The sequence below is a fragment of the Magnolia sinica genome, chromosome 2 (genome assembly GCF_029962835.1).
Source record: "Magnolia sinica isolate HGM2019 chromosome 2, MsV1, whole genome shotgun sequence".
In the NCBI taxonomy this organism is placed as follows: domain Eukaryota; kingdom Viridiplantae; phylum Streptophyta; class Magnoliopsida; order Magnoliales; family Magnoliaceae; genus Magnolia; species Magnolia sinica.
The window spans coordinates 7868106-7890387 of NC_080574.1; the positions used below are offsets into that span (position 1 = coordinate 7868106).

General features: G+C 40.3%; 1 protein-coding gene across 1 annotated transcript; it reads left to right on the top strand.

Moving 5' to 3' along the window:
• Positions 1-2885: 2885 nt before the first annotated feature.
• Positions 2886-20461, top strand: LOC131233612 (large ribosomal subunit protein uL29c). Its single transcript, XM_058230394.1, has 2 exons — positions 2886-3259; positions 20189-20461. Exons 1-2 carry the CDS (start codon positions 2945-2947, stop codon positions 20360-20362), a joined length of 489 nt encoding a protein of 162 aa, XP_058086377.1. The 5' UTR covers positions 2886-2944; the 3' UTR covers positions 20363-20461.
• The last annotated feature ends 1821 nt before the right edge of the window (positions 20462-22282 follow it).

Below are 22282 nucleotides of genomic sequence, written 5' to 3' on the forward strand. Positions count from 1 at the left end.
ATTCAAATCTCAGGTGGACTACACCGTAAGCAATCACCGTAAGCAAGGATGATGATTAAATGCTTATCATTGGAAACTTCCTCAGGCTCGCCATAAGCATATCGTTAATGTTTATTTTCCATCCAACCCATTGATAACGTCAAGCAAAACTGGATGAAGGTAAAATACAAAGATTATCATTTATCACTTTTTCCAATGGTGTGGTCCACCGGAGATTTGATCTGCTTGAGTTTTAATATAACATCCTCAAATGAGCTGGAAAAGCAGATGCGCGGAGTGGATATGAAACAAATTCATCAAGGTGGGCCCCACACGGTAAGAGTAACAACCACTGAGCTGTCACTCCATAACAACTAATCCGCTCCCCAATTGACGAGTGGATCGGCCTGATTTCTGTGGCAGGCGGTCTGAAAACCTCTTGAATGGACCAAATGCCTTTCATTCGTAATACGTTTGTGCATTGGGTGGATGGTAACAGTGGGGGTGACGTGATCAGTACTGTTCCATCCGAGCACAGGGGAATGATGACGTGTAACCAGTTGTCAATGTGAAAGCAGGCGGTCAAAGACATGGTAATTACCATACATTCAAGCTGGTGGAGCACTCTGATGCGTTGGTGCCATCCAAACCGGCCATTACATGATGCCTTTCCAGATACAAAATTCAGTACGATCCACAAAATCAAGCCAGCCACACCAAATAGGGGACATCGGGGTGGGTGATACACGCCATAGAAACTTTCAGATCAAATGTGGGGCCCACCATGTTTTTTTTTTTTTTTTTTTAATTATATGCGGTCCAATCCATTCATCAGGTGCACCTACCCGGGTGAAGGTATGCATTAAAACGGAGATCGAGTTGAAAATATGTATAATTCTTATCTTTGAGTTTACCTGCACGAGTGTGAACATTTCATGATAATGGATGCACATGAATATTTAGACTAGCTTCTGTGGTGAGGTGTGGCTAACATTTGTAAGTTAAATGATTTGTTTACTTTTGACACTTTGGAAATCATTTTACAAGCATCCATGATATGAAGGATGATTATTGAGATGTGCCTCTACGCTAATTTTTTATGTAATTATAATTGGATCTTATATAAATTAATATAGTTGATTCCTTATTTATTTAGGTTGTGTTAGGTTATATATTGTAGTAATGATGGATGACTGGATGGATCCCACTATAATTTGAATAAAAGAATAAATGAATTGTTTATAAATTACTAATAGAGATTATAATTATAATCTTAAATGCACGTGTACTTTGGCGGGAAGACATTTCTGATGTCGTGAAGTCCTTGATAATGAATTTTGATCTTCTGTAACTTATACCTATATAAAACTTCTCAATAGAATTAATATTTCTCTATCCATGTTGGTGAGATGACTAAGATATGTATTTATAAAAAAAATGATAATAAAATATTACCCATCACACCTTTTCCCTTTGAAGTCTTCGCAGCATCGGTTTTTATATCTATGTTAATAATCATATATAGGTACTAGGGTTCAAGCATCCCACTCCCACCTGTTTTTATATCGATCACAATGATAGTAGGGCTGAGGATTATTCAATTTGAATAATCCATTGGTTAAATAAACAACAATGACCATGTTTGGCCCACTTAACACAAGTCTTATAGCTGCATGGTGAATGTGTAGATATTGGTTGACCAGTTTGATTCGAGTCACATTAGGCTATAATACACATGGCATATACATGCTGGCACAAATGTGGGATCCTATCTTGACCAACCAGCAAGCATGCCTACTATAACTAAGAGTGGAAATTATAACTTAAACATCTAAATTTACACAGTGCCGTCTGCTTAACTTTTCAACATCATGATTAGAGTTGTACATGAACCGAGTTAGCTTGATCTTGCTCGACTCAACTCATAAAAGCTCAATTTAACTCTATCCGAAACTAAGTTCAAGCCGAGTCAAGCTGATTTTTTGAGCTCGAAAAAAATTTTGAGCCGAGTTTGAGCTTGTTCTAGTTCGAATCAACTCATATCGAACCTCAACTTGAATCGAGCTCGGACCAAATCAGTTCGATGACACAGTTATTTTGATATTGACATTGCTCACCAAGTGTGTAATGAAATGACTCAACGAAATATTGTTTCAGGTGCATACATTCTCCGCAAGATCAGCTGGTGGCGAGGAAGGTATGGATACGAAACTCGACTCTATCTGGCCTGAGCTGCTGCAAACTGAGTTGAGTTGGTCAGCCAGTCTCGAGGTCTGAGCCGATTTAAGCTGGGGTTCTAATCATGATTTACCGGGCTTTCTGCCTACTGTTAAAGTTAGTCAGATGAATGAGGCCCGGCTCTGGTTTAGTGGTAGATAAGACTCCTTTTCGATACATATGAGGATCCGTCCAGTGCCCGTACGGTGTGAGTGAGTGTGTAGGGTCCAACGACAGTGCGGTGGATGATAAGCAGCACTTGAAAACTACTTACAAGTTGCATGTTTGGAGTACAACTAATTCAAATTAAACTGTACATATCATGCATCCCAGTTTATTTATACCATGATCCAAAACTCACATTTAATTTATTATCTTACTGTTGGATTGGTGGGCATCTACTGGACGGTTAAAAATGAAAAATATCGAATGGTCTTATTTCCACAAAAAAAGTGTCCACGAATCTGAGGTTTGGATGGTTCAAACAATACCATCTTGGTAATGTAGCTTACCCGACGGTGGGTTCTACATCGTAGTCGGTTTAACCCTGTTAATACACGCCGCATGTACAATTTCTGAGTGCCCGCGTATCAAGCGTCACACGCAGCCGAGTATGACAGAATTCAGATCCATCCAATGCAGGGCAGTTCCGTAATTTTTGCCAGAAACCAAACGAAAGGATGATAGCGTTATCCATATCAGTTCGACCGCGCGCGGGAGCTAGAGAGAGAGAGGGACGACGACGACGATGTTGTCGACCGCGATTGTACCATCACCGCCTTCGCGCATTCCTCTCTCATTTTCAAATCCTAAGTCGTCTTTCCATGGAATCCGAATCGCGAATCTTCGACCCGTCCAAACGCCGCCTCCTCTCCGCAGAAACCCCTCTTCTGTGGTAATGATGGCGAAGAGAGAGGAAGAACTCAAGGAAATCCGATCCAAGACGACCGAAGAGATCAACGAAGAGATCGTTGATCTCAAAGGAGAGCTCTTCATGCTCCGCCTCCAGAAATCAGCCCGCAGCGAGTTCAAGTCCAGTGAGTTCGGTCGCATGCGAAAGAGGGTATGGATTCAAGTATCTCATTTCAAGCGCGTTTGGTATTCGAATCCTTTTCACTGTTTTTTTTTTTTTTTGGCGTGCATGTTTACTTTTATGCAGTTTTACAATAATATAAAACCAATAGGATCTCGACTTGATGCATTCAACGAAAAATAATGCAGGGGCATTTTCACACTGGGCTCGAGTGGGGTTGCTTGTGGGATGCAGCGGCACACTCGGGGTGGGTGCGGCCCACGGAGGAGGTCTCTTGTTCGAGACTCCTTACCAGGGGTGATTAATGCGCGTTTTACACCAGGCTCGAGTGGAGTAGCCCGTGGGATGCGAGGACACACTTGGGGTGGGCGGCCCATGTGATTTGGGGCCCACGAAGGGGGTTCGGCCGAGGTCCTAACCCATGCGATGTGGGGCCCGGGCTATGAGATAAAGGGATTAATTCGCCATAATCTAACAGTTTAAGCTTTTAGAGCAAGTGGTTAATTGTCATGCATCAAATTGGTATCAGAGCAGGAGGTCTAGTGTTCGAGACTCCTCACTGGGGGTGATTAATGCAGGGGCATTTTCACACTGGGCTTGAGTGGGGTCGCTTGTGGGATGTAGGGGCACACTCGGGGTGGGTGTGGCCCACGGAGGAGGTCTCGTGTTCGAGACTCCTTACCTGCGGTGATTAATGCGCATTTCACACCAGGCTCGAGTGGGGTAGCCCGTGGGATGCGGGGACACACTTGGGGTGGGCGGCCCATGTGATTTGGGGCCCACGAAGGGAGTTCGGCTGAGGTCCTAACTCATGCGATGTGGGGCCTGGGCTATGAGATAAAGGGATTAATTCGCCATACTCTAACAGTTCGAGCTTTTAGAGCAAGTGGTTAATTGTCCAGCATCAAAAAACCAAAGAGTTGTACAAATTAGAGGGCACACCTTGCACCAATAAATAAGACAATGAAGAGGCTTGATGTTGATGAGCCATTGCTTTCAACAATCCTAATCTTCTCTACACGGCACCTCTAGCCTTGCACAACAACTAAGATCAACTAGCTTTGATCTTCTCCCTCCTCAACTCTCTATGATGCGTGAATGAAGATGGGATATCAACTACAATGTTTAGTTGGAGAGAGGGACCAGGAGCCTTGAATTTATAGATGATTTGGTTCCAACCCATCGAAGGAACCAATTGATTACGTGACTCTTCATCTCCTCCAATTAATTACAATATTTAATGGTACTACGAAACTCCATTGTAGAATGTGAAATGGGAAAAGTCACCTCTATAGAATGTGAAAACACATTCTCGGAATGTGAAGAGACATCCATCGGAATACGAAAAGACATGGAATATGAGATGTACCTTTGGAATATGAAGGGTGTGGTCATTGATGGGCCACTCTCTATATATTCCAACATTCTCCCACTTGGCCTATATGACCACATCATGAGGACTTTTCCCTAGATTCAAATTTAAAGTTTCGAAAACATTGATTTTGTAAAACAATCGTCTCTTGGATTCAAACATTAAAAAATGATACTTACTATGGTGCCACACTAGAAAACAATTTATCTATTGAACTTTTCTAATCGGACATTTTACCCTGATTAAATGGAATTTCTAATGTGGATTATGGTGGTCATACATCATTTGGTGACATACTCCCTTCCATGCGTTACCACATTAGCAATTCCATCTAATCCGGTGCTTAATGAGGAGACTAACAGGCTAGGCATGAGGCCTGTTAAGCATAATGGTCTAACGATTATATCTTACTTACATCTATTGTAAATGTATATACACAAGGATAAGTGAGAATGCATAATGAAAATGTGATTTCATATAGATAGTGTCTATCACATCAAGTTAATGACCAAAGTACATCATATTCTAACTAGGCCCATTTCAGCCATAACCTTTATAGGTATTTGGCGGTAAGCCTTTTGTCATTGGATCTGCAATCATCTGGTTTTTCCTTAAATGTTCAATAGACACTAGATGATTCTGATCATTTTCTTTGACAAAATTGTATTTAACTCCAATATGCTTTGCTCGACTAGAATGCTTGTCATTTTTGGAGTAACATACTGCTGTGGCATTATCGCAATAAATTCTCAACGGCTTCAAAATTGTGTCGACAAGCCGAAGCGCTTAGATGAAGTTCCGCAACCATATTGCCTGAGTAGTCGCCTCAAAGCACGCCATAACTTCCAACTAATCAAATTCGCATATATGTGAGTATGTAATCTATGGTTCCCTGTAGGTAGCTCATGACTTTCTTTGCAACTTTCTAGAGATCCAATCTAGGATCACTATGATATTTGCTCAACATTCAAACAACAAAGCTGATATCGGGCCGAGTGCAAGTTTGCACATACATAAGACTCCCCACCACCAAAGTATAGGGTTTATCTTTCATCTGTGCTCTCTCTACATCATTCTTTGGGCATTAGTCTTGGATGAATTTGTCTCCTTTAACAATAGGTGCATCATTAACCCTATAGTTCTTCATATTGTATCTTTTGAGAATTCTATCAATGTAGACTCTCTGAGATGGTCCAAGCAGTCGGTGCGATTTATCTTGATATATCTCAACGCCGATCACGAAAGTGGCTGCACCCATATATTTCATTTTGAAATTCTTAGGGAGAAAATCTTTAGTTTCATGCAACATGCCTAGATAATTAGTAGCAAGCAAAATATCATCCACATATAGGACTAGAAAGATAAACTTACTCCCACTTACCTTTAGATATATATGCTGATCTGCAGTGTTTTCTTGAAAATCAAAGGCAACTATTATGTGGTTAAACTTGAGATACCATTGTCTGGAAACTTGTTTGAGTCCATATATGGATTTTTTAAACTTGCATACTAGTTGTTCATTACCTTGTTCAATAAAGCCTTCTGGCTGGTTTATTTAGACTTCTCATCTAAGTTCCTATTTAAGAATGCCATTTTCACATCCATTTGATGTAGCTCGAGATCATAATGAGTTACAAGTGCCAAAATGATTCTGAGTGAATTCTTTTTAGATACATGAGAGAAGGTTTCGTGATAATCGATACCTTCTCTCTGAGTGAATCCCTTGGCAACTAATCTGGCTTTATATCATTCGACCTTACCCTTTGAGTCGCGCTTGGTTTTATATACCCATTTACAACCAATTTCCTTAATACCTGTGGGTAATTGAACGAGATCCCAGACTTTATTGTCGTTCATGGATTTCAACTTATCTTTCATTGCATCAAGCCACTTATCATAATTCTCATTATTCATGGCTTGTGAAAATGTTAGTAGATCTTCTGTGACTCCTATATCAAACTTTGATTCCTGGAAGTAAACAATATAATCATTCGGAATTACAGATCTCCTCACTTAATGAGATCTTCTTCATACTTTCGGCTGAGGCATTTCATCTACCAGTTCTATGGCGATATTTTCTTCATGGAGTGGTTCATTTTCGAGTTGTTGTTCCACATTGTTATGGACAATGTCCTGCGGAATAACAATATTGTCATAAAGTATGAGTAACGGGATTGATACCTGTTTTTCTTCTAATACCACATTGTGTGATTTTTCACTCCTACTATCGTCACCATCTTTTAAGAATCTAGCTGCTCGAGTCTCAATGATCCTTGTGCTGTGGTTGGGACAATAAAGCCTATAACCCTTTGATCTCTCACAATATCTGATGAAAAAACAACTCACAGTTTTGAGATCAAGTTTCTTTTCTCGTGGATTGTACAATTTAGCCTCTGCAGGACATTCTCAGATGTGTAAGTGTCTCAAATTAGGTTTCCTTCCTGTCCATAACTCGAAAGGAGTTTTAGGGACAACCTTACTAAGAACTCAGTTTAAGATATACATTGTTGTCTTCAGGGCTCCACTCTACATGGATTCAGGCAATGAAAAATTACTAATCATACTACGCACCATATCCATAAGTGTCCAGTTACGCCTCTCAGCAACACCATTTTGTTAAGGTGTACGGTGTTCCCGGTCTCGTATATTGGGGAACTATTCCTTTAAATTTGAGGAAATTGGCAAATGGAACTTCACTTTGGCCCAAGTCAGTGTGTCTACTATACTATTCACCACCTTTATTTAACCTCACAACCTTAATGTTTCTATCTAGTTGATTTGTCACTTTGGCCCAGAACTCTGCGAAAGCATTCACGGCCTTTGACTTTTCCTTTAGTAAATAGACATAACTGTATCATGAGTAGTCGTCGATAAAGGTGATGAAGTACTTTTCGCCAGTAATACAAGGTGGAAATTGTCCACAAATATCAGTATGTATCGATTTCAGGAGTTCTTTACTACGTGTGGCACCTTTTTTGTTAATTTTAGGTTGCTTTCCTTTTATATAATCTACATAGATACCAAAGTCCGTGAAGTCAAGAGTGGCCAACACGCATTCCCTCTCTAACCTCATAATTCTATCTTTAAATATGTGGCCTAAACGTCGGTGCCACAACTTCGGGGAATTATCATTAGGTGGGCCACGTTTCAATCCAACATTCACATGCAGAGTAATGAGAGATTGCTCAAATATGGAATCCAAGTTTAAGCGATAAAGACCATCATTTAAAAATCCAGTACCAACTAAAACATTATCCTTATATAAACTAAGATGATCATTTGCAAAATGAAAGCTAAAGCCTTTTTTATCCAATCTAGACAAGGAGATAAGATTTTTTAGTATAGATGGTACAAATAAAGTATTTTTCAGGTCCAATTGAAAGCCAGTTTTCAAAATGAGTTTGCGGGTGCTGATTGCTCGTACTTCAAACTCTAACCGGTCTCCCATATAAACTTTCTTCTCTCCATCACTCGGATTCCAGCTTGAAGGGAATCCTTGCATTGAGTTTGAAACATGGACAGATGCACCTGAGTCAATCCACCAACTATTTAAAGGAACTTCAACAAGATTGGTTTGAAAGCATTCGGAGGTTAGATTATTACCTATTGATTCAAACCAATTCTTTCGTTTTGACACTATTTCTAGAGGCGTCCCTTCTTTTTATAAAAGAGACATCTCATTGTGTCAGGGTCATTGTTGTCTTTGCCTCCATCAGGTGTGGGTTATTCTTCTTTTTTGGTGGACCCCTCTTGCTTTTTCAAAATTTTCCCTTTTTTACTTTATTTTTTTGTGATACTAAGTGGACGATATGTCCTCCCTCTTATCTAAGTCGCAATTCCTCTTACACACACATGCTTTGCAATTCATTAAGATTCCATTTATCTTTATTGGTATTATAATGGATTTTAAACGGTCCAAATTGTTGAGGAAGCAAGCTTAGAATAAACTGTACGGGGAAAGGCTTGTTAACTTTCATATATAGGGTTTTAAGTTGTGTTGCTATGTGCGCTGTTATGGGAAGATCCGAGTCTACTCGACTCTGAGGTCCGACACCATTCAGATCTGACCGGAAACGCAAGAGTAAGTCTAGAATTGCGAAAACAACCAAAGGGAAAGACTCCCGGCTCGGCCCTAGTTACGCCTTTACTCCAAGGCTATCGGTTCGGAGTAATCCAAGGCCGAGGCAGTCGGTGTGAAGCTCAGACCGCTTAGACCGGGATCTACTTGTGGGATCTCAAGTTGCCCCACTACTGCACAACTAGAGACGGTTATTCAACCACCCACGTCCGCATGACCACACGACGGTTGGGCAGCCGGGTCTCCTGTGGGAGGCGGTAAGTGCCTCGAAGTGCGCCGAGTTATACGGACATGCCCTTTCCTGGTGAGAGGGTATAAATAGTATCTCATAATGAGGAAACAGGTAGGCAATATCTCGCACTCTCCCTCTACAAATGAACTTAGACCCAGATTCTCTTGACCTGACTTGGGCATCGGAGGGTCCCCTGTCTAGACCAGGGTCTCCTTTGCTCACGGTAATTGTGCAGGTTCAAGACGTCGAAGCGGCTCGGAGTTCAGTGGTCCAAGCGGAGAGTCATCCAGATTTGGTCAGCAATATTTGCTATTTCAAGAATGTGCTTTTGCACACCACTCACCCATCATATTTCATAGTTGTTAGCTTTTCCATGAGAGTTCCAGCTAACAATTTGTCTGTCAACACAAAACGTTTTTCCAAAGATGTAAGATATTCTTTTGCCTTCATGGACGATGGTATAGATCCACATATATGTTTAGCGATCGACATCTTATGTACATCAGACTCAAATAGGTTTCATCGCTCCCACTTTTATATAAAATTTTAGCTTCAGGAGAACTCTCATTTGTGGGTTGAGTTGGCTCATCAATGTGCATGGCCAAGTCCAAATCCATAGAGCCCAATGCAAACAAAATTTGCTTATGCCAATCCGAGTAATTAGGTCCAATTAACATAGGAACGATATAAGGAATTGTAGTTGAGGTGAGACTTGCTGAAAAGATTTCATGCTCACTAATTATTTAAAATGCTTTGAGATCACGCTAATTTAATAATTCAGAGTAATTCTAAAAAAAAGTTTGTAGACTTACTCTGGAGAGCGACCCATTGCATCATTATAATCCCTCCTTTGGGTCAAAACTACAACTTGCTATTGGTCCACTCAATGGATGAGTAACATCACCCATATGGCTGCCTAATCGATCATGCCACAATTAAGAAGGGTTTATACCTTTGGATATTCCAACCCAAACTCAATCAGGATGCTCTTTCATGTTACCCTATTCCGGTTTTGCAATACTTAAAGGTGATTGTACCTTTGGGCCATCGATCCATGATATCCAAATAGTAAAACCGCGATTGCGATGCTATTATTCTTGAAATTCTATTATGATTCCAAAGATCAATAATTCCGATTGGATATCCATATATCTTTCTAGTGGGTCACTTTGGTGACTACCAAACTATTCTAAACTATAAATTTCTAATCAGAGTTAATAGCATCTACACAAATGGCCAACGAGAAGACTTAAGTGATTGTTTGATCATTGTGCCATTAGTGGCCCACTCAATTTTATTTGGCCAAATTTCAATGATTTGAGTAAGCTTATATATTTAACTCGTGGGCCAAAACACACATATTGGGCCTAATATGTTTACAATCATAATTCAACCAAGACACTTGTACATAAATAAGGTCAAAAACATAATTCCATGTGAGAACATGATGACCATCATATACATGCATATGTATATCAAGAGTGCAAAAAAAATAAGTCATTGAATGTGAGCCCATCAATTCTAAGTGACTGGTGAACCATCGTATATGAGCCCAACACATGTAATGTGTTGTCGATTGGTGTACCTAACAGCATGATTCTACCAATAGACCACACAATTGTATTTAACTACAAAATAGGCTATCTATCATTATGGTTCAAGAAAATATACACTTGATATGCGAATAGGCGATCATATGTTGGTATGACAATCAAATCATCACATGGAGATATCACATAAATGTTTTGTCAAATACATTAGTCAGAACCTAATCTCTGATACCACATGTTTACTTTTATGCGGTTTTACAATCACATAAAATCAATAGGATCTTAACTTGATGCATTTAATGAAAAACCAAAGATTTGTACAGATTAGAGGGCATACCTTGCACCAATAAATTAGACAATGTAAAGGCTTGATGTTGATGAGCCATTGCTTTCAACGGTCTAAATTTTCTCTGCATGGCACCTCTAGCCTTGCACAACAATTAAGATCAACCAGCTCTGATCTTCTCTCTCCTCAACTCTCTATGATGTATGAATGGAGATGGGGAATCAATTGCAATGTCAATGCAGGGGCATTTTCACACCGGGCTCGAGTGGGGTTGCTTGTGGGATGCAGGGGCACACTTGGGGTGGGCGGGGCCCATGGGGGAGGTCTCGTGTTCGAGACTCCTCATCGGGGGTGATTAATGCGCATTTCACACTGGGCTCGAGTGGGGTAGCCTGTGGGCTGCAGGGACACGCTCGAGGTGGGCGGCCCATGTGAGGCGGTACCCATGTGATTTGGGGCCCGCGAGGGGGTTTCGGCCAAGGTCCTAACCAATGAGATGTGGGGCCTGGGCTATGAGATTAAGGGATTAATTCGCTATGCTCTAACAGTTCGAGCTTTTAGAGCAAGTGGTTAATTGTCCTGCATCAAATGTTCAGTTGGAGAGAGGGACCATGCGCCCTGAATTTATAGATGATTTGGTTCAAACCCATTGAAGGAACCAATTAATTACGTGTCTCTTTATCTCCTCCAATTAATTAGAATATTCAATGGTACTATAGAATTCCAAGAGTTTTTCAGACAAAAAAGATGAATATTCTGAAATGGGAGAAGTCACCTCTATAGAATGTGAAAAGACATTCTCGGAATGTGAAGCGACATCCATCGGAATATGAAAAGACATGGAATATGAGATGTATCTTTGGAATACGAATGGTGTGGTCATTGATGGGCCACTCTCTCTATATTCCAACAGTGCAATCTTCTGTTTATGTTTGGAATTCATTTTTCTGTTTTGAAATTCACTCTATTTGGATTGCATTTGGTTCTTTATAAGTAAATTTGGAGTTCGTGATTAAAGATTAGGGTTTAAGAATTTAGAAGCTCCTTTTAGATGTGCATTGCAAACGGGCAGTCAGGACGCTTTTCTGCACAAAGTAAATACACTTGATATTGATTTGGGGCGGAAAGAGTGGAAAAACTGAACGTCTTTTAGTGGGGTTTCTGTTTTCTGCACTGTGCCGCCAAATGCACAGCCAATGGATGTTTATTGGTCCCTTTGACATATCGAAGCTGCTTGCAATTGGAGAAATATACAATCTTGGCCTGAACTAGCAGCATCTTTTATTAGGTCCGTCATTTGGTTCATGTGGACCCTCAATTTTGTGATCATTCATCTGGTAGGATGCACTATAGATGGGAAATGCTGTAAAGCACCCATCGGGCAATTCTAGCAATCTGATTGTTTGGTCTCAAATGGATGGTTAGGATGAAAATATAACCAACTGTCAATATGGATTGGGAGAGAAGTCCATGAATTGGACGGTTGGAATCTTTCGATGGAGGAGGTTTCCGGTCCATAACCCATTCATGTGGAGACTTGCTAAACAACCCTGATTTCGATTACTGAAAGGTGGGCTTACAAGTACAAAATGTTGCGCTTAACAGAAACAATGATAGTATCAGCTAAACATTGTATCCTCTCAAGTATTTGGAAGGTTTTGTACAGTCCAAAACTGGTACGTATCGCCTGATACGAACTGGTATTGTCCATGGGCGCTGTATCATCCTGATACGGATCCGAAATGGCTGGATACGGGGCGATATGTCACGGTATTGGTAGTGACAAATGTGGTACACCGAAAACTATTTGTGAACCTTGAGTGTTATGAAATCGAAGTTTGTTCCATAATTCGATCGAAATTGTTGGGAACATTGAGCCTTTCAATCAATTTCAATATTGAAGGAACAAACATTGGTGTTCCAACTGTTCCATGTGATAATGATCTAAAGAGCCCTTATGTTTAGCGATTTTTAGCAGGGAGCTCTACATGAAAAGATGAAAGCTGATTGCATTTTGGGATCCGGTGAACTAAAACCAACAGAAGCATCTATGTAGGTGTTTCGTAGGACCATTCTGTTCTGTTGGAAAAGTGCCATTCATATTGTTGAGCTTCTAGTGCTGTGCCATGGGATAAGGTTGATTTCTGTTCTATGTTTTGTGTGAAATTGGTAAATATGCACAGAAAATTTCAATTTCATAGATATGATTGAGGGTGTCATAGTCAATTGCCGACTCTGTGGTCGATGGGTTCTTGCACTTCCTGAGGGAACACAACATTACTATTGGCATCCCTCCGAGTAAATTAACAGAAACATCAGCCCCTTAACAGAAACAATGGTAGTATCAGCTAAGCATTGTATCCTCTCAATTATTTAGAAGGTTTTGTACAGTCCGAAATTGGTGTGTATCATCCGATACGAACTGGTATCGTCCATAGGTGCTGTATCATCCTTATAGAGATCTGAAATGGCTGGATACAGGGCGATATGTCATGGTATCGGTGGGGATGGATGTGGTACACTGAAACCTATTTGTGAACCTTGAGTGTTATGAAGTCGAAGTTTGTTCCATAAGTTGATCCATAATTTGATCAAAATTGTTGGGAACATTGAGCCTTTCAATCAATGTGAATATTGAAAGAACAAATGTGGTGTTCCAATTTCCAACTGTTCTAAGTGATAATGATCCAAAGAGCCCTCATTTTTGGCGAATTTTAGCAGGGAGCTCTACATGAAAAGATGAAAGCTGATGCCATTTTGGGATCCAGTGAACTAAAACCAACAGAAGCATCTATGCAGGTGTTTTGTAGGACCGTTCCATTCTGTTGGAAAAGTTCCATTCATATTGTTGAGTTTCTAGTGCTGTACCATGGGATAAGGTTGATTTCTATTCTATGTTTTGTGCAAAATTGGTAAATAGGCACAGCAATTTTCAAATTTCATAGATATGATTGAGGGTGTCATAGTTAATTGCCGACTCTGTGGTCAATGGGTTCACGGGGTCTTGCACTTCCTGAGGGAACACAACATTACTATTGGCATCCCTCCGATGACACCTCCCATTTGGATTCATGTTCTTGACTTACAACGCACTCAGGGTAACTCCAGGGAACTGTATGCATGTAGAAGGATGGGCAACTACTTCTTGGAGGACTACCAGTGCATTGGATGGTTGCTACATTAGGGGGCTTGCACCATCTTTGTTGATGGAGGGACATCACATCCTCGAAAAGTGAATGACATTGGTGTTGGTTGTAGAGAGATGCCTGTTCCAGATGTCGCTAGCACTGGAGGATAAGGATAAGTGGCCTCAAAATACTTGACATGGAAGGTGGTGCCCCTACTTGGAGGACTGCCGGCTTGCGAACTTCTTGAACGTACATGACAGCTTGACTGATTGAACCTTCTAGGACGACAGGCCCAGATGATGTTGGGGTTGTGTATGATGACATTGTGTTTACTGATGGGACAGACAAAAGATCTCCTCTTCCTTGAGGCTTGAAACCTAGATGGATTGGAACTTACACCGATCAACTCAATGAGATTAGCAACCTGATTTCCTTGGGCCGTCCGACCAGGCTGGTGCTGCAAGAGAGTTTTTCTGTATGTTTTCTGGGGCTATCACAACCTTCTTTTGATCTGTCAGATCCTGCACAACATGCTTCAAGTTGAAGCCCTGATTTGTACTGTGTCCCGGCCCCTGATGGTACACACAAATGTGTTTGCCTCATGACAACAAATTCGGAGATTGCCTTTGCTGCAATGGGACAAGCATATTTTGCTTCATCAGAATTGTCAAGATCTCGCTGTATGACTGTGCGAGTAATCCAATCCTGCAAAACATGATTCAAGTTGAAGCTCTGATTTGTAGCATTAACTGGCCCCTGATGGTAGGCACAGATGCGTTTGCCTCATGATACTTAGACAACAGATTTGAAGATGATCTTAGCTGCAATGGGACAAGCATATTTTGCTTAATCAGAATTGTCAAGATCTCACTGTATGACTGTGCGAGTAATCTGAACGTCCTTGGCGTTTTAGAGGCTTAGCCCCTCTTGATGCCAAACTCGGATCTTCCCCTTTTGGCGAAGTCACCTGCTATGGCTGATATGATAATTAATAAAAGGCAAACATAGATGGGCCTTGAGCCTTGAAAGCAGTTGAGGCAATGGCATTAACCTTTGTTGAGCGTTGGACTGTGCCATTCCTTTCCCCCCTAACATTCCCCTCACTTTTCCCCTTCTTGAAGTGATTTTTTTACATTTTGATTTATAGGGAATGGCCATTAAGTCCTCAAGTCTTTGCATACATTGAGTTCGAGGCACAAGGGAAGAGGCCAAAGAAGGATTTTCAGATGGATGGGGGGGGAGGAGGATTGTTTGGTGAGCTGGCTGCCCCAAATTTGGAGAGTTTCTTGGTTTGTCCTTCCAACCTTAGATCATTTAAGATCTGAGCTTCAAATTGTGGCCGGAGTCCCATGGAATTGCTAGACTGTGCTAATTGCTATTCTTAGGTAATGGATCCCGAACTTCTCAAGCCAAATGTCTACCCCCAAGTGCTCTTACGGTGACAACTCCTGTAAAATAGCAACATAATTTACAATTTCCAAGTGCGGAGGACGTGGTGGGCAGATGATTGATTCTCCTAGGGATTACCTTCAATTGAATTAAAGTTTCTCTGTCTTTAAAGGTCCTCTAAGCAATATTCTTCCTTGACCTAATCAAATAGATGTCTGATACACTCTCAAGAGGTGTGTCATTTAGGAGCCTTTACTCAATGGCAAGATTGAAGCAGTTCTCCATATTAGTGCACTAGGATCCTAAATCACTCTTCCAACTTTCCAAAGGCAAAAATATGAAATGCTTTTCATTAATTTGGCCCTTGGTTTACACAGTTAATCGAATTACAGTGGGGGAAAATATAAAATCCCAATAGAGGAGTAAAAGAGGGATAAACTCACCTACAAAACAACACAACCACCACAAATGGCTGACTCAGGTACAAATGAAATGTTAAATCATTCTAGGTTGCCTTTGGATACACAAATTGCATTGCAATTATTAGTCTGAAAAAGTAGAAATAACACAGTTGTATTCCTTAGCATACATATTGAGGGTCTGGAGTCTGGATTCTGACTTGCATGCAAATTGCTTTTATATTGGACTTGAAAGGATGCAACTGCAATTTGAGGGATACTTATTCATTATCAATATTTGGAAATATGATAATTTTTGCTGTTTCTTCTTCGTTAGACAGCGTTTGCTATTCAACTTTTGCTTGTTCACTCAAATGCGGTCCTGGTATTTTCCAGTGGGTACCTGGTGGTGTTAGACAAGTTTGAAACTGAAGATATGAACATACTTTTCCTTGTGACTTGAAACACTGTCTGAATTTTCAGACTTCGATTGTGATCTTTTGTTATGAACACAGATTGGGAGGCTATTATACAGTGCTAGGCCGAGACTCGAGAACATACAATGAGAGTTCACAGATTGGGAGCTATCATACAGTGCTTAGGCTGAGACTCGAGAACATATAATGACAGGTCAAGACTTGGGAATTTGTGCAACATGCTGAAGCTGCTTGTTTACACAAGTGGGGCCCATGGTTTAGTGATCTAAATCACTGATATAATGGTCTCCACCCTGGATGCTCCACACTCTGAAGTCCAGCAGATTGGAAGATCCTAGGAATCGAATATTTGGCCTTTCTTTGGTTGAATGTATATCATTTCTTAACCATTGGTTTGCTGCCCACCAGTTAAAGGGTTTTAAAGATTTTTGGTTCATGGGCCATTGTAAGGCCCATCATATCATTAGTGTGGATAATTGAACCATGGCCTTGCACTTAAAAACTGAAAGCCAGAACATATGGTACAGATTCCTGGGGTGAGCATTATATAATACCTCTTAGATCGATTGATAGCAAGCCTAATGTTTCATTATTCATTAACTGCTGATGATGGAAATAGTTGCCCATCCCCTTTTTTTGAAAGGTGAGATAGCTGCCTCCTCACTCCTTAGTCCCTTCTTTGTCATCTTATGCCTATAATTGGAGGCACACCTACAATCAGTGCCATTGTTTGGTCTAATACTTCACTCTTGGGGTTCCCTAAATTATTAGATGGTTTTTTTTTTTTTTTTTCGTTTAATGGTATCAGGAGGGGGGGTTGTACTAAGCAACTGTAGCTTACATAATAACTTCTGCTCATTTGCAAAGATTATTGCGGACACCTTCATGATCAGCGCTGTGGTCTGTTTAAATAGTGAATATCATGTAGCATAGTGTTCACCCCTTTGAAGCGTGGGGCATAAGTTATACAACATGTAGCATAGTGTAAGCTATGCATTACTTATATATTTTAAAATTAAGTCAATAGGAAAAATAGGGGATGAGTGGATGAGTGTGGCTGAAATGTGGATGCTGAGAATCTAAGATGGATGAGTGGCAAGGCAAGGGAATGATAATATTAGAAATGAAAGCATTCAAGTGACTTAGGAGTAGCACTGATAGGTAATAAGATGATGGAAAGTAGGCTTACATGGTTTGGTCGTGTGCAACGTAGACTACTGTTTTAAATAGCTATACTATGTAGCGTGTAGCTCACACTTAACGCTTTGTAGCTCATGAAAATAGCTTAAGTCGCATGTAGCCTACGCTACATAATTAATTTGCATATGCTACACACCACATAGACTAGGCTACATGCTATGTAGCTCTTAAAAATTAGTTTATCTTTTCAATGCTTTTAGTAAAATAATACAAGTAATAATATTAAACCAGTTTCATTGCTCTTCTTCACCTTTATCCTTAATCATTGCCCTTTCCTATTACTTTAGGTTGTTTTTGGTTGCATTAAATATCGTGAAATTTTGTTAAATTTCATTATTAAGCAGTCTAATTTGGTGCAAAATATCATGAAATTGGTGCAACCAAACGCAACCTTGATTAAAAATCTAGAAGTAGCGTGTAGCTTACGCCGCATGCTATGTAGTTTAAGCCTCATGCTTCAGAGCAGTGAATGCTACGCTACACGCTATTCACTATTTAAAATGACATTGGAGACCAAGAAATGTGCGAATTAGGAGTGAGTTGGTCCAAGTTGAAGGTTCTAAAAGGGTAAGGGGAAGGCCCAAAGGGACATGGTCGAGGTAGTGAGAAAAGACTCTATGACCTCCTTTGGTCTAACTAAAGTAATGGTACTTGATAGAGTGGAATGACATAACAAGAATTGTGTAGCCAACCCAATTTGTTGAGATAAGGCTTAGATGATGATGGAGATGAATAGGAAAAATAGGGCAAAGAGTAAATATAAAGATAAATATAGCAATGGAAGTTTTATTTATTTATTTATTTATTTAATTTAAAGCATGAGCAATGGAATTGATCTAATACTGTTCCTCATTTTATTTCACTAAAATCATTGAAAACATTAAGGCCTTGTTTGGTAGATGCCTTAAAATGAGTTCATCTCATTTTGGTTAACACTAATTATGTATTAGAGACCAAGACCTCTAATATGTAATTACTATTAACATGAACTCATTATGTATTATAGATTAAGATCTCTAATACAAAGTGGACAACCTCAGGAAGAACATATGCTGTTTTGAAGTGATCTCGGGCTTAAAGGTGAATACTCCTAAATGCAAAATGTTGGGTATAGGTTTACCCAAGGAGGCAGTCAAGAATCTAGCAGGGATGTTTGGATGCAAGGTTGGAGCGTTTCCATCTATGTACTTGGAGAATTGGGGTTCCCTTATGCATTGGGAAACCCACTAAGTACCTTTGGAATCAAGTAATTGAAAACTTCGAAAAGAAATTGTTGTCCTGGAAGCGTTGGCATCTGTCTTTGGGTGGAAGGATAACCCTAATTAAGGCAACCATTTCAATCTCTTGCTATATTTCTTATCCATTTTTAAATGGCCTCTAGGAGTGATGGAGAAACTAAAAGATTGAGGAGGGAATTTCTCATGGCACAGAGCAGAGGAAAAAAGTAAATTCCATCTTATGAAATGGGAAGACGTGTGCAAATTGATGAAGGAAGGGGGAGCGGGTAGAAGGAAGTTGGAAATTATGAACAAGGTGCTTTTGGGTAAATGGCTTTGGAGATTTGGGTTGGAAGAGGATAGTTTGTGGAAGGAAATAATAGTTAGAAAATATGGAGTCAAGGAAATGATATGGTGGTCGAAAAAGTCATCCACATATAAAGTTCTGAGGATGTGGAAAGTGATTGTGGGCATGGAGGGGAGTTTTAAGGAAGGGGTAGGGTTTTCAGTGGGAGATGGAAGAAGGGTAAGATTTTGGGAGGACGTATAGTTGGGAAGTAGAAGATTGCGAGATGACTACCCAAGGCTGGCATCAATGACCTTGAATTTGGAAATATCTATAGCCCAGTGCTTTTCGTGGCAAGGCTTTGGCAGAGTTTGGATGCCGCCATGTAGAAGGAATTTTGCAAGAGGAGTTGGCATCTTTAAACTTATCGAAGTGGCTCTCAGGTGTTGTGCTTTGTTCGGAACTGGATTCAATGAAGTGCCTTGAGGACTAGTTGCAGCGCTTTTCTATGAAATCCTTTTACAGGAAGCTTAGTGCCCCCCGTCAGAAGTGGGTAGAACGCACGCATCATTCATTTGGTCCTATGTGTCCCCCTTAAGATAGCAGCATTTGTGTGGCTAGTGGGATGGAACAAGGTGCTCACTATCAACAACCTTTAAAAGAGGGGTTTGATCATTATCAATGCTTGTCTGCTCTATTGGTAGAGAGATGAGTTGGTAGATCATTTCTCGTCCATTGCATGTTTGCAAGGGAGGTGTGGGATAATTCTTGGCAATGTTCGGGGTGGCTTGGGTGATGCCGAAGTCATTCTTAGATCTATTTTGGTTGTGGGATCAGGGAGGGGTAGGCAAGAAAGGTAGGAGAATCTGGAGAATGGCTTTGCTTGTGGTCCTGTGGGCGATATGGCAGAAAGGAACAATAGTTGTTTTAACAACTTATCAGGTAATATCATGGGGTTTGCAATAGGGCAAAAGTTGATGTAATTGAATGGGTGTCGCTGTCTCCTCCTCTAAGTGGATGCATCCTCTTGTTTAGTGATTGGGGTGATTTGTAATTCTTTGACCTTTTGGTCGTTTAATCAATAACACAGTAAACTTTCAAAAAAAAAAAAAAAAAAACTCTAATACAAAATTATTGTTAATTAAAATGTGATGAACTCATTTTTAGGTGCCTACCAAGCATGGCCTAGCTATTTTCTAGTGAAAAATGACAAATTGTAACAAGTCATTAAAACATTAATTGAGTTTATTATTTTAGTGAAATGAGGACTATTTTTATGCACTATGTAGCATGAAGGCTATGCTACGCTACATAGCATAAGCTATTAGAACACCACTGTGGACATTATCTATTTTCTGTTTTCCTGAACATCAATCTTTTCTCTAGGTTGCTCGCATGCTGACTGTGAGAAGAGAAAGGGAGATTGTGGAAGGAATTAACAAGAGGCTGTCAAGGAAGCTTGACCGGAAATGGAAGAAAAGCATAGTAGTTAGGCCTCCGCCATCCTTGAAGAAACTGCAAGAGGAACAGAAAGCGGCAGAGGCAGAAAAGTCGGCGTGAGTCCATTGTTACTTATGAATTCATTATCTGTATCATTGGAAATTCTTGTTGCTTTTGGTACAGGAATAGATAAAATAGTTTCCTTTTCAAATTCCAGCACATCCCTCTAACAAATCTCCATTTTGTTCAGAAAGTTAATTGTCAGTATCAAGAGTCTGCTCTTCATTGAAAAAAGAAGTTCAGTATCAAGAGTCTAGCATACAGAATAGTGAGACTCTGCTGAAGTAGCATGTAATGAGATTTTCCAGCTTTCATTCGGAGACCTTCAGACAACAGAGGTTGGATTATCTGGTATAGAAATAATTTTGAGTCAGGCTCCTATGGGGATTTGCCTGAAAGCAGGGGCATTAATGGGCTGTAGAGCTGTCGATTGGCTGGGCTGGTCCGTTGTGCTTTTGGCCTGGCCTGCGCCTAAAATTTAAGTTCATTTATGAACCAGGCCGGGCATGGGTTGGGTTCACCCCGGCCTGTTTAGGCTTTCAAGGGCATTTTTTTTTCCCTCCATATATCATGCAACGGCCTAGATCTTATGAGTGGGTGGCCGGGCTCGGGTCAGGTTCGGGCTGTGCATAATCATTACACACTGGGCTTGGTCCTGTTTGTTGTGGTCCATGGGCCCATGCTGAGCTCGGACCTGGGCAACTGGCATTTACCCTGCAGAGCGGCCTTAAACAGACATCGGCCCAGCCTTTGACTTTCCTAATGGTCTGTGGGCCTGTAAATTGGGCCTTTTTCAACCATTATGGGCCTGAAACTGGAATGGGTGGGGTGTCGACAGACAATGTTCTCAAAAAGGTCTGGCTGAGCCTGTTTATTTATTAGGTTTGAAAATCAGGAAATCAGACAGAGGGCCCATGTCTAAAAATGAGGCCCGAGCCAGCTCCCTTAACAATCTTACTGAAAAGGCAATTGAAGAAAATTGATATAATCTAATTGGGCTCATTGGACCTTAACAAGTACATTGAATTTATTTAGTTGTTTAGCATGCAAGTATTGATTGATTGGGAAGAAGGGATAAACAATGGCTGCTGTGTTTTGCATGACAGGGTTCTTAAATCCTTCTTGTCCTACATATCTCATCATCATCATCATCTAAGCTTTATCCCAACTAATTGGTATCTGTTATGCACATTCTTTTCCGCCATTTCCACTCTATGAAGGACCATATCCTCAGTGAACCATTGGCTATCCAATCTTTTCTTATTACCTTCACCGACATCTTTTTGGGCCTTTTGATTGCCTCTTTAGAGCCTTCAATTTCAACAAACTCATTCCTAACTGGCACAGTTCCTAATCACTGTTGCACATGGCCAAACCATCTAAGTCTACTTTCCCTTACCTTATTACCTATTGGTGCTACTCCTAAGTTCTTTCGAATGCATTCATTTCTAATCCCATCCTTCCTTGTCTTGTCACTCATCCTTCTCAACATCCTTGACTCTGCTATGCTTATCCTATGAATATGTTTTTTCTTGACTGCCCAAGATATTCTGTGCCATAAAGCATGGTTGGTCTTATGTCTATCCTATAAATTGTCAGATTCATGAGAAAAATTTGTGACTGTCTTATCTTACAATTCTAAATTCTCCGAAACTCTATACATTAAACCATACGATTTCTAAATCCACCAAAACTCTGTACATTAACTATGTGATTAAAAGATGAAATACCTTAGATGCCTTTACATTGAATACCTCGGATGCAAAGCTGTTTATCTGTTCCAATTTTAAATGAATGTTTGAAGAACTAGACCAGCCATTGAACTGATGATGGCTGGTTAGCATGTATGTACCAGTAAGTGCTTTTTTTTTATTTTTTTTATAGGAATTGCATATCTGTTCAGGAAGGACCAATACCAGTTTTGAAATGAAAAAAAAAAAAGAGAAGAAAAAAAGCTACAGACACTTAGTGGTCAGAACC

Bases quoted from the DNA above. Each gene is read 5' to 3' on its own strand.
- LOC131233612 (XM_058230394.1), top strand. From the start codon at position 2,945: ATGTTGTCGACCGCGATTGTACCATCACCGCCTTCGCGCATTCCTCTC. The intron at 3,260-20,188 runs GTATGGATTCAA...TCTTTTCTCTAG, and splicing joins TCGGTCGCATGCGAAAGAGG to GTTGCTCGCATGCTGACTGT.